The 12,293-nt window shown below is 50.5% G+C and overlaps 1 protein-coding gene across 1 annotated transcript in view; it reads right to left on the bottom strand.

Moving 5' to 3' along the window:
- Positions 1 to 6,831, bottom strand: part of LRIG1 (leucine rich repeats and immunoglobulin like domains 1) — a 93,156-nt gene extending 86,325 nt beyond the window's left edge. The window contains exon 1 of the mRNA XM_064723697.1: positions 6,548 to 6,831. Within this exon, the coding sequence (XP_064579767.1) occupies positions 6,548 to 6,714 (167 nt within the window). The 5' untranslated portion in view covers positions 6,715 to 6,831. The remainder of the gene's footprint in view (positions 1 to 6,547) is intronic.
- Between the last annotated feature and the right edge of the window lie 5,462 nt (positions 6,832 to 12,293).

The following is a 12,293-nucleotide window of genomic DNA, read 5'->3' as shown; positions in this document are numbered from 1 at the left end:
GCCTGCTTCTAGACATCTCCGAAATTATATGGTTGTGGCCTGAGAGACAACGTGCTGAAAGCATAATGAGGGGGTGTAACACAGGACATGTGTTGTGGTCCTGCTCTGAAGCCAGAGGAGGCTGGGGCTGCAGGACTCGGGCTGCAGCACAGCACTTGGTTAACTATTAATGCATGACTCAGCTACAACAATAATAGGTATTTCATGTGGTGCATTAGCACAACGGCACCCTGGTCCTTGACTTAGGCCTCTATCCATGCTAGGAAACAAAAAAAAAAAAATTGTAGTACATTATTTAATAGCTGGACGTAGCAGGAAACCGGGTGTGCAAGAAGAAACCCTTTGTTTCTTCTGCACACCCTGGAGCCTCACACTCTGCTTCTTTCTTCACAGGCCACTAAAAACCAGCAAGGAAGAGCTGTCAGGGGTGCCCAGGTATTTTATGAAACCACAATCCAGACCAAGGTGCTTTATTTATTTACTGTTATTCACCAAAGCTAAATTCTATGTTAAATCACTCCCTCACCCTGCATGAGGTGCTAATTCCTGCTCAGCCCAGGTCCTGCAGAGCTGCTCAACCTGAAGCCTGGATTTTCCACAGATGGCTCTCCCAAGCAACATCAGTCTAAATTATCTGTGCTGCATTCATCCACATGACCCCATCCAGCTCAGCGCTGCAAGACAAGGGAGTCACACTGGGTGATTAGGTTAGCAGCACAAAATGATTGTGTTAAAAGCTGATGAGCTGAGCTAACTCAATCCAAGGTGTCTGGCAGGGCAGCCAACGAGATCAATTAAAAGCCCTGCAGCCCTAATTGAGAGTTTCTGGGTGCGGCTAACAAACCAGCCAGGGCCAATACACAAATCAGGGCCAATACACAAACCCTGAGCAGGGCTGGCTACCGAGCAATGGGAGCCATCATCCCAATTTGCACCACTCAAAGTTCAAGGCAAAACCTGAGCCCCTCTAGGATGGATCAAAGCTCTCAGGAGCCAAAGGCAGGCACTGCTGGGGCATGCCCAGGGTGGCACTCAGCAATTCCCAGCTGCCCTGCATGGGAGATGCTCCTCTATTCATGAGCCAGGTGCAAGCACAGCCAGAAGGGCATTTCAGGGACAGTTCTTGGGGGATTTGCCTCAACATGAAACCACCTTGAGCCCTTGCAGCAGTGAAGCTGCAGTCTGGGACCATCCTCCCAGTGCTGCACCAGGTGAGGCTCACACAGCAAATAAAGCCCCACTTCCAAAAACTTCCACATCTGCCCAAATCCCCACCAGAGAGAACTCCAGCAGCAGCTTAAGCGGGGAAGTGAAAGCTCACCCATGCTCGAGGAAGCATTTAAGTACCTGAAGTGCTTTGTTCAAGTGTCTGGGGTCCCAAACATATTCGTTTACCACTTTTAGGTTCTTGATGCCAGCAAGTAAAGGGATAAGACAATCAACCTCACATTTGCTCCTTAAATTCCAAGCAGGAAATCCTGCAAAGCTCAGCCGCCCCCAAACCTTACATCCAGAAGACTTCAGAGCACTTTGCACGAGCAAAGAAAAAAAATATTAAGCTGCACCTAACACATAATAGTTGATTTTTCTAGAGAACACTTGATGGTGTGTTCGGGTTTTTTTTGTTGGTTTTTTTTTTTTCCTACTGCCTACTGAGATGCTGCTTCCCTGTCCTGGGAATTTTCCCTCTGCAGCTCCTCCTCCCCCAGCTCCCAGACCATCCATTCTCCGCTTTTCAAACTGCACCCATTGTAAAAGGCACTGAATATTAACACAGCCCATTGAGCACTTGCTTCTTTTGTATGGGACCCCTGCGTTTCGAATTGCAGTCACTGCAGAGAGGAAAAGTCTCAAAGTGATTAAATGCCGTGAAGTTTCTCAAAAGGAGACAGGAATATGCAGAGGAGGTCCTAAGCTTTTCACTAGAAGCCAGGGGCTTCTGCAGAGCCAGAAGGGCTTCTAAAGTGGGGGTATTTTTTTCCTTCATCAGGCTCGTATTTACATTTAATCCTAGTCCGATGAGCCAATTTCTGCCCCCGGCCGTGGCTCAGTGTGGGATGGAGATGAGAAGCTCAGACAGCAGATGCAGAGAGGGTTTGTGTTAACTGCTGCCCTCCCGTAGGAACTGATAAATAAATACTGCGGCATGCTGAGGGTGGTCAGCGAATCCACCGACACATGTTCGCACAGGAAGGGTGGATTTACTCGCAGGCACATGTATTTATTTGTGCTGAAACAGCCGGCCCGGAGAGGCTCTGCTGTTCCCCATCAGGGCAGGCAAGGCAATGCTGAGGGCGCAGAGCCATCCTCAGCCCTGGGACTGTCCCAAACAGAGCCACTGGCAAGGACAGAGCTCCAGGAAGCACCAGAGCTCTGTGGCACTGCAAGCCATGCAGGAGTTCTTCCACAAGCACCTCCAGCTCCCAGCATGTCCCACCTGAGCAGGAAAACCCCCTTGGAGCACCACCCAGCAGGGTATTTGGGTGGCCAGAGGCACCAGCCACCTGCACCAAGGCACATCCCTGTCCCAAGGCATCCTCCAAACCCCCTGGGCAGCCGGCACATGCCGAGAGTTGCACAGCTGTGCAGGGCAGGAGCCCAGGGTGACCATGACTTAATCTTTGTTCCATTATTTCAGCAGGCCTGGAAGCAGGACGGGCAGGAGAGGTACTGCCAGCAGCACTCCCCTCTCCCAGCAGGAGAGTCCCCCACACCTCCTCCTCCAGCATCTGCAGGAGCAGACTTACCCCAGAGCCCGAGAGCAAGTTATGCCCCTCTCCCCCCCGCAAAAAAAATATTTTAAAAAATCCCATGCAACCAGCATCAGCAGAGCCCCTTACCAAGCAAGCAAAGAAGCCATCCTAACATGTGAAAGCAAAGCTACAGGACCTGACACCCAGTTTAGCATGAAATTTACAGGTAATTTTGAGCACAAACATTTAAGTTTCACTGAACAAAAATCTTTGTGTGTATGCACTTGAGCCCACAAACAGACTGCTCCTGACTCCTAGTTCAAATGCACTTCCAGAGCCTGAAACCACTGGCAGGCACCCACAGGACTTTAAAAAGCATTCAGGCGCTTTGCCCTGGTCTCTCCGGAGAGCAGCACCGTGCAAAGAGCCAGCACGCACACAGCTGGTGCCTCGGGGCAGCTCATCCATACACCAAACCCCAGAGCCTTCCTGGGAAACGGAGAGCAGCTCTTAACCCGGCTCTCCTGGGGCTGCCGCCTTCTCCCAGACATGCCAGGCACACGCACACCGACCCAGAGGCAGAAGGGTCCATGCACAGATCGTCAATATCCCCCAAAATATCTCATTTGGGTCAAAAATGCACATTACAATACTTCTGTTTAAAATAAAAGCTTTCTTTGCTGCAGACCGTGCTAGCAATGAATTCACTATCCAAGCATAGCCTCACTGTCCCTAAATCTTCTCACCAAAAGCTGTACCTAAAATATTGTTGCTTTATCACTAAATAGAAAAGGAAAAAAACGTCAGTCATGCATGATGTCTAAAGGAAATATAAATGCTAAATACTCTTCTGTCACTCCTCAAAAATCAAGATGATGGAGAGACAGAAGCAGAGGATGCGCTACATCACCAACACTGCTGAAGCCCTGGCTTTTTTGGGGCACTTAGAGTTCTGCACTTAAACTTAGCCCTAAACTGGATGCCACATATAAGAATCTACTGTAAAAACAAACTTCGGACTTAAACACCACAAGACACGAAGCACCTCCAAAGGGAGGCACTGCAAAGGAGCTCTGTGCACCCTTCCCAGGACCAGGAACCCCTTCCCAGCTGCAGCTGGTGCTGCTGCGAGGACGGGATGGGTCATGGCAGTGTTGCAACGTGCCCCGTGCAGCAAGAACACTTATATAACTGCTACACAGTGCTCAGCTGCCTGTTGCTTTTAAGGAAGAAAAAAATCAAAAAAACAACACTGAAAAACATCCATGCTACACTACATTAAATGTGAGCGACTGTGTATAAGCTATTCCTTCTGAAAGCTCGGGAGAAAAAAATGACAGCTCCGAGCTCTGCAGCCAGCAGAGGAACAACAATAGTTTCAAAAAGCGCTTTTCCTCGGTACTGATAGTCCTGTTGACAAAATACGCGGCGTGATTAAGTCTGTTCCAGAAGCCTCCCCGGCTGCCGAGCCGCATTTCCAAGCCGACAAACAAAAGCTTTATCTCCAACACGCTGAAAACCGACTCCGAGCGCTGCCCCGGCATTGTGGCACTCGTTAGGAATAAAGATAAACTGCTAAGGAGGGACTGTTCAATAGAGCCTTAATGAAGTTAAAGCACTGCCACCAGAGCCGCTGGAAGCTGGGGTTTATCTCGTCTCCTATTAGCGATCCAACATGCCCGAGCTTATCACGGCGGGGAGCGAACAGCTCCGGCGGGACCCAGCCTGCCCAGCGGGGATGGAGATGGGGATGCGCAGCTCCAACATCGCCTGGATCCCCCCAAATGTATGGCTGGAGAACCCGCACACCCTGGGCTGCCCTCCTGCATCAGCCATGCACCACTGGGGATCGCCACATTTCCCCTCTTTTTCTTTAAAAACAAAAAAAATCCAAAAAGAAACGGAGATACTCGCACAGAGTATCGCACTTTTCGCTAGCACATGGTGCTTTTATATAGAGAGCATTAAACTAGTGAAGAAATGAGTTATCAACTCTCTGAACAAAAAATGAACATTTACGATCCCACTAAGCCTGAAAACACGCTTCTAAACTGAAATAGGTAACTTTAAGTAACTTTTAATAATTAGAAACAAAAGTACTTGCAATAGCTTCAACGTCTTTTTTACACTAGCTATGGAGAGGAAAAAAGCCTTAATGTTGTATTTTCAAATACAACAGCCATCATTTAACCAACTCTTGGTTAGTTTCAGTATGCAAAGTTACAAATCGTATTCTACGTGTCTAAAAGATCAACAGCCCACGGGTACATAGCAGAAGATTTATACGTGCTGTTCCTTCACCAATAAAATTTGAACCGAACTCAAGACACTCCAAAACCTGCTCCATTTGAAAAAGACACTCCTGGGTATTAGCACTCCGGAAAAAACACCTAACAATAAATTTATTTTGTCGGGATTATTAACGCCCTTCCTTGCCCAAACAAAGATACACTGTCCTATTTTAAGAGGTGCATGGGAATGCTGGAATTATTAAAAACTTGCTCTGAAAGGTGAGGGAAAGATCCTTCAGAGCAACAGGTGAATGGGATGAGTCAGGGCTTTAAAGCAGAGGCCACACGCTCCTCTCAATACGAGACACGATAATTTAATGTAGAACAAGGCATTTCTGCAGCTAAAAGTGAATAGCACCAGGAAAACCCGACAAACCTCTAATAATTCTTTTCAATAAGGAGCTGGATGATCTCCAGCAACACTTCAGTGGCCATCCTCTCTCCTGGCCGGGCTGAGCAGTATCTATTACAACCAGGGGTTTCAGAGATTCGATAATTTATGAATCTGTTCAACCAGCAGAAAGGCCCCGCAGCAGAAGCGCTGTTTCCCTTTCTGGATACTGATTTCTCGAAGTTAACTAACAGTTCGGGACACTTTCTAACAAGTTTGTGAGCGCATATAGATACTCTCAGTCCTCCTGGACTGTTAAACCACTCGAACTGTCAATGCTGAGCACACTTTCCCCCCCGAATCTCCTGAGCGTTAAGTGTCCGATGTTTTATTTCGGTTTCCCCGAGCAGCGGTCACACAGCGCGCTGCGCTGACCGGGAAATGGCAGAGACACCGTCCTGCGCTTGGACACGAACCTGAGCACTTTAAAACACCCTTCTTGTAATAAAAAACACCTCAAGGTGCCGCAGCAAGCCCCAAGTGCGGGGCTCTGAGCTCGCTGCCGCCCAGGACACACGATACAGCGCAGCTGAATGACTTCGCTTTACAGCGAGCATGGAGGGAGCGCAGCCAGCCGCGGCTGGAAAACACCTGGGTTTTACCGAAACTCCCCAGAAACCCTCGCCTCCCTTTCTTTCCCCGAATTTCACAGCCGAAAAAGTTGGCAGCGTTAAAAGCCAGCACTAAAAGAGCGGGCGCGGCCGCGGCGCTGGGGTCCGGATTGGGGCGCGCCCCTCTCCGCAGCCCGGGACGGCGCGGACGGACGGACGGACAGATGGATGGATGGACGGACGATGCCCTAATAAGGATTCGGGAGCCCGAGCTGGCCATTATCTCCAGCAGATCCCATCGCTGAGAGACCAAGCCCGCTCCCGGCTCCCTTTCCTCCGGGACACCGGAGGCCAGCCCCGAAGGGAGCCGCAGCTTTCACCCGGGACCAGCACCGCTCCGCCGCCTCCACCTCCCCGTCCCCACCCCGGTGGGTGCCAGAGGGGACACCGGGTCCCGGGACAAATCCCGCACCGCGCAGCCCAGTTGTTCAAGGGAAGCTTAACCCGGAGTTTCGCGGGGAATTCTGTTTTGAGTTCTCCTGCCTTGACAACAAGCCAGAGAGCGCTGCTTTGGCTGCCCGATCCCCCCGCCCCGTTCCCGCGGGTGCCCCCGGTACTCACACGTGCCGCGGCCAGCGGGGCAGGTCCCGGGGCACGGCGGGCAGAGCCAGCCCGCCGCAGCTCAGCGTGTCCCCGCCGCAGGCGCAGCCCGCGGGGCAGCCGCCGGCGGCCGAGCGCAGCAGCCCCAGCAGCAGCAGCGCCGCCGCCGCCCGTGACGGCAGCGCCATTTTGTATCCGGCACCGGGCAACGTCCGCGGCGAGAGGAGGAGGCGGCGGGAGCGCTCAGCGCCGCTCCGCCGCCCGCAGCATCGCCTCGGCCGCCGGCCCTGCGGAGCGCTACGGCACCGGCATCCACCGGGCACTGCCGGGCGGGTCAAATCCGCGTCCCCGCCGCGGGAAGCGCCGCCTGCTGCTGTCGCTGCTCCTCCTCCTGCCGCTCCGCGCCGCACGGCTCGGGCTCGGCGGGCGCCGGCCGGTCCCGGTGCGCTCCCGCGGGGTCGCAGCCGCCGCCGCTGCCGCCCGGCCCGAGCGCCGCTCGCCGCGGACCCACGTTGGCGACACCGCAACATGTAGCCGCGCCGCCCCCCGCGCGCCCGCCCATTGGCTGCCGGGCGGCCCCCGCCACGCCGCCATTGGCCAGGAGTCCCCCCCTCCGCGGCGCCGCGCCGTCCCATTGGTGTTCGCTGTCCGTCAATCACGGGCGGCGGGGCCCGCCCCCCTTTCCCACTCCAGGTGTGAACGCGGGCGGGCGCCCCCCCCCGCGCTGCCGCCCTTAAAGGGGCCGCGCCCCGCGCTCGGACCCGCGCTCCCGAACCCTCCCTGCCGCAAATCCCGGCAATTCCGGGAACACCCGGGCCTGGGGCATCCCTGCATCCCGGACTGCCCTTCTCTGCACGCCACGACGCGGCCGTGGGGCTGCACTCGCACGGACACGCGTGGCAGGAGCGGGTCAGTTCTTGACGCGCGTTCCAGAGCGCACCTGAGCGCGGCTGCGGGTCCCGAATGTGCCCGTAGGTGGGAGAACCCAGCTCGGGGCCGATGGAGAGGGCACCGAGCCCGCAGCGGGTCCGAGCCTGACCCACCGGGGCTGCACCCGCAGCATCACGGGCACGGCTCATGTGGAGCATCCCTGCGCTCCAGGAGCGCACCGAAAGGCGCTCCCGAGCTCACCGGGGAGCATCCACTGCCCTGGGTCACGTTTGGATGTGGCCCAGCACAGCATTTAGAGAAAGAAGGTCTAGGAATGCTCAGCGCACCCACGGCGGGCGGGAGTGTGATTTAATCCCTTTCAGCAGGATATATCTAAAATATCAGGCCAGTGTGATTTAACCCCTTACTGCTGCAAGGAGTTAAATCACACTGCCCTGATATTTTAGATATCACAGGGCAATCCTGCTTCTACTGCCTTTAATTAAATTTGCAACCTTTTAGTGCAGATCCCTCCTGCGTGCAGGGACAGAGCCGAATTTCCTTCCTGTGACAGAACGGGGCATTGCACTGCAGGATGCTCCAGTCATGCTGCTCATCCTTTCCCAAAAAAAACCCAGGGCAATGGCATTTCAGGCTGCTCAGAGCGGGACCTAACTTGTACTCATGAAAGGCATCAAAACTAGATTGCTGTCACCTAGAGAGTAGGTTCAGCTGAGCAAAATAAACAAGTTGAATTTGCTGGTATCCCAACCAAGGAAACTCCATTTAGCCCACAGGTTGGGGAAGTCTCATGTCAAAACCTCAGTGTCTCTTCCCCATGCAGGATGTGGAGTTTTGCAGCTCCATGAGTATGATGAGGAGGATGAAGGCACAGCTGTTCTCCATACCCATCAGTAACAACCAGCAGCAAGAAAAGGCAGCACACTGGACCATTATCAGCAACTGCCAGAAGGGGAAGGCAGGTGACAAGGCAGCCTTTAGAGTGATGAGCAATTTGGCTTTTGAATGCCTGGGCTTCAGCATTCCTGCCTGCAGTCCTAAAACTGAGCAAAAATCTTGCAAGGTCTTTCTCAACCATCAGCACCAGTGCTCACAGGAATGAAATTCTGCCTTGATGGTCTGAGGGAAGGTGTGAGAGGAAACACATTTTTGGGAAGCTGTCACTCTGGGTGAGGACATTCCCACCCCCTGCCTATTCTCCTTTTCTTCTAGATTTCTTACAAAGTGGTCAATGGAACCATGAATTGTATTTGACACAATGCACAGGGATTTTTTAGCTTCTCAGCCAGCTGCCTGACACACACAGCAGTCAAATCTTCTGCTGGACCCAAAAGCACTTTTATGGAGAGGATTTCTCCTGCTCAGTAGGGATGGTATCATAGAAATAAAGAGACTTTTTTGCTTCTTTTGAAGTGTTTTTAGATTTGACAACCAGGCTTTTTAATCAACTTCACAATTCATGTCAATATTTTCCAATATTAGGGCAAGAGGGTAAGGATGGGGTTTCCCATGGGGAGAGACAAAGATCCAAAATCTTTAGATAACCTTAATAAAACAAAGCTAGAAGCAAATCTGCTGGAACCTGGGTCCAATCACCTCAGATGTGCACAAGATCTCTGAAATTTACCTTGCAATATATCCTTGCACAGGGAAAAGGGCAGCTGGGAGGAAATGAGGCTCTTCCCAGTTGTGCTCTCCCTCATCCCCAAGTCAATGCCTGTGCTGGAGCCTGTGTGCAGCATGGAGGATGTTTCTTCCTCAAACCTCATTAAATCTAATTAAATAGCTTATAAAAGTATTTATGAAAACAAATTTTAAAATGGCAGAGGCATGCCAACACGGAAGATACTTCTAATTCTGCCGGTGTCTTTTTGTGGATTTGGAGTCAGTTCAGAAGTGCACACTTGGAAGGTAATTGCTGACAGCATGCAGAATCCATCAAGCTATAATTAACACTCTACTATTATTCTAATTGCCTCACTCAAGCTTCTGTGTTTTTTAATTGTAGAACAATTTGCCAATAGAGGATTTAATTGCAATACATATTTTATACATTTTGGGACAAAGTACCATCCACTTCAGCAAAAATGTTCCTCAGTTTTTAATAGCTTGCTTTATTCCTTTTGGAATTTTTCAGGGCTTTTTTTCCCCCTATACAGGAATTTGATTGCAACCTCTTGTGAAATTAGCAATGCTATAATATCCAGGAGCGCCTGGAGGCTTCAGTTTGGATCATGACTCTATTAAGCCAGGAACTGTACATACATGTATCAGACACAGCCCTGAGGAGCTTGAAATCTAAACAGAGGAGACAAGCTGAGGTGAGAACAGAAGCATTACCCTGCTCTACAGCTGGGGAAGCAGCCCCAGATGATTCACCTGGGCTGACCCCACACTCCTGGGGCACAGCCAGGAACTCACAGGAGCCCCAGGCTCAGGGCACCCTTCATCTGCAATGTGAGCTGAGGTTCTGTCTCTGGTTCCTGCAGAAGTCTCTCTCTCTCTCTGGTTTGATTTGCAAGCTAGACCTTCCAATTAACTTCTACCCACCCAGGATCTGCAGCTGCTTTTCACAGATGTCTTGGCTTTCAGAGCAAGACCCAGCATTGAGGAGGAGCCCTGGGGATTGCAGAGCACCCCAGAGGTGTCACACTGCATGGGCAGCTATGGCAGTGCTGTAGATGCTGTAAGCTTTGGGAAGGCTGCATGTGACTTCTCCTGGGGCAGGCTGAAGGTAAGAAAATAGAAAAGGATGGACCTTGGCTCTTTTGGACCATCCTTGCATCTGACATCTTTCATTCACTCCTATTTGCAGGGCTACAAATCAATCTGTAACATTTGTCTCCTTCTAATAACTTTCATGATGGCTTTACATCCAACACCAGTGGTATTGAGGTTTGCAAAATGACTGCTGCTATGGCTTCAACCCCTTGTATTGTCAATGTGGGTACACTGAGGTTCCAATCAATATTATCGTGATGCCAAATCCTTAAAAAGTTTTCAGCAGGTGTGACAGTCACAGTGATTATTCAGCACAGCAACAGCCACATTAACACATCTCTAGAGTGGCCTTTGCTATCAGCTGCTCATGATTTGGCTCCTGCCATCCCAGCTGCAAGAGATGGTTTCTCTGGTGTGACCAGATCAACCACAGCATCAGCATTCCAGAGGTTTATGAGCTGTTCTGGTTACACCAGACCTGCAAGGACAATTCTATGGCTTGTTGGCACCCAAAGCTGGTGTCTTGGGTGCCAACCCCACTCCTCAGAGCTTGTTTTGTTGGTACAAGCTGCATGACGTGATGCACGAGTGATAACATCACTCCTCACTGCTGAAATGGGGAAGCCAATTCAGCTGAGCAGGAGGCAGAATATGACAGTGAGAATTAAAGGAAGAGATGATCAAGTGAAGCTTCAGCACGAGGTCACTGACAGTGCTGACATGAAAATTTACCTTGGCCTCAAACTCTGAAATTTACCTTGCAATGACACAGAAACCTTTTCTTCTCTTGAAATGAGAGGCTGGTGCTTGAACTCTGGTCCTCCAGGAACACAAGGTCTTTGATCAAGAGCAGATCATGCTTCCTTAATGTGAAAGTTCACTCAAGTAGCTGCTGTCATTTCATTTTTCACAGGCAATGAGTTAAATTGCTTTCTGAGCCCAGGACTGACACAGGCAGTTAGTAAAAAATGGTGCAAATAAGTAGATCCAATTAACCACATCCAAATTCTGTCACAACTTTGCCACCTCTGATTCCTTTTTATCCCATACTGAAGGACTTCTCATAAAACTGTTGTATAAATGTGTGTGAATTTATCTCATTTTTCTAAAAGGAAAACAGCATGAGAGCAGTTTCTTGTCAAGACAAAAGGGAGAGAAGAGACAGCACTAGAATATTGCCTGCCATTTGGATGGGCAAAATGCATGATAAGAATGAGGGTTTGAATGTAAACCTGTAGTACTCAAACCTGGAGATTACACTTAAAAGCTTTTTTATTTTGCTAGACAAGGCAATGGACTGAGTCCAAGTGCAGGAGGAAAGCTGGTAGACCTGAAGTCTGAGCACTGTCTGCTTGGATCACACATTTCAGCACAACATTACACTAATCCTGCTTGAACTCCAAAACCCAGAGGTTTCCCCAAGCCCAGGAAAGGTTTGGCCCCATGTGTGAGCTGGCAGGGTTTGGGCTTTGCTCTTCAGATCTGGGCTTGGACTCAGATCCGTGCCAAGGCTCCAAGAGCAAGAGCAGAGCTGTTCCCAGCAGTGTTTGTGCCATGAGGAGCTCTATTAGCTGGCATAATAACCATAATTACATGGTGCAACTTCTGCTCCTTGCTCTCACCTCTAGGCTGAGAGAGAAGCATGAAGTTCTGCAGCCACAGAGGAATGTGTTAGATGAAAAGATACAAGTGGAGCAAGGAAGACTGGAATCCTGCTGCAGATAAAATTGGAGTCACCTGCCCCTGCTCAGAGAATAATAGAAAAAATAATTAGAAATAGTGATGGAGGAGTTTAATACCTTTCAGATAGGGATGCTTTAATAAAGACTAATTATTCACTCTGGATAAGTCTCTAGAAAGGGCTAGGAATCCATGTGTAGCTGAAAAACAGATGCATTATTTTACTGTAAGCTCTTGCCTCTATGTAAGGGGGAAGATGAGCCACAAGCTTGAAACCAGTGGGCTCCAAAGAGTTTCCAGAGTGAAGTTTGTATTTCCTTGCTGATGGCTGTTGACTTGACTTCCATGGCAAAAAGAGAGGTAACCCATCCTGCCCCAAAACAGCCCTGACCTCTCTGTGGGCTCAGATAAGGAAAAACCCATATGGAGTAAATGCAGGGTGCCCGCTGGAAAAAAAAAAACCTGCCAAGCTGTG

Source organism: Zonotrichia leucophrys, chromosome 12 (genome assembly GCF_028769735.1).
Source record: "Zonotrichia leucophrys gambelii isolate GWCS_2022_RI chromosome 12, RI_Zleu_2.0, whole genome shotgun sequence".
Classification (NCBI taxonomy): Eukaryota; Metazoa; Chordata; class Aves; order Passeriformes; family Passerellidae; genus Zonotrichia; species Zonotrichia leucophrys.
The sequence above is the reverse complement of the archived record's forward strand: the minus strand, read 5'-3'. Positions and strand labels throughout refer to the sequence as shown.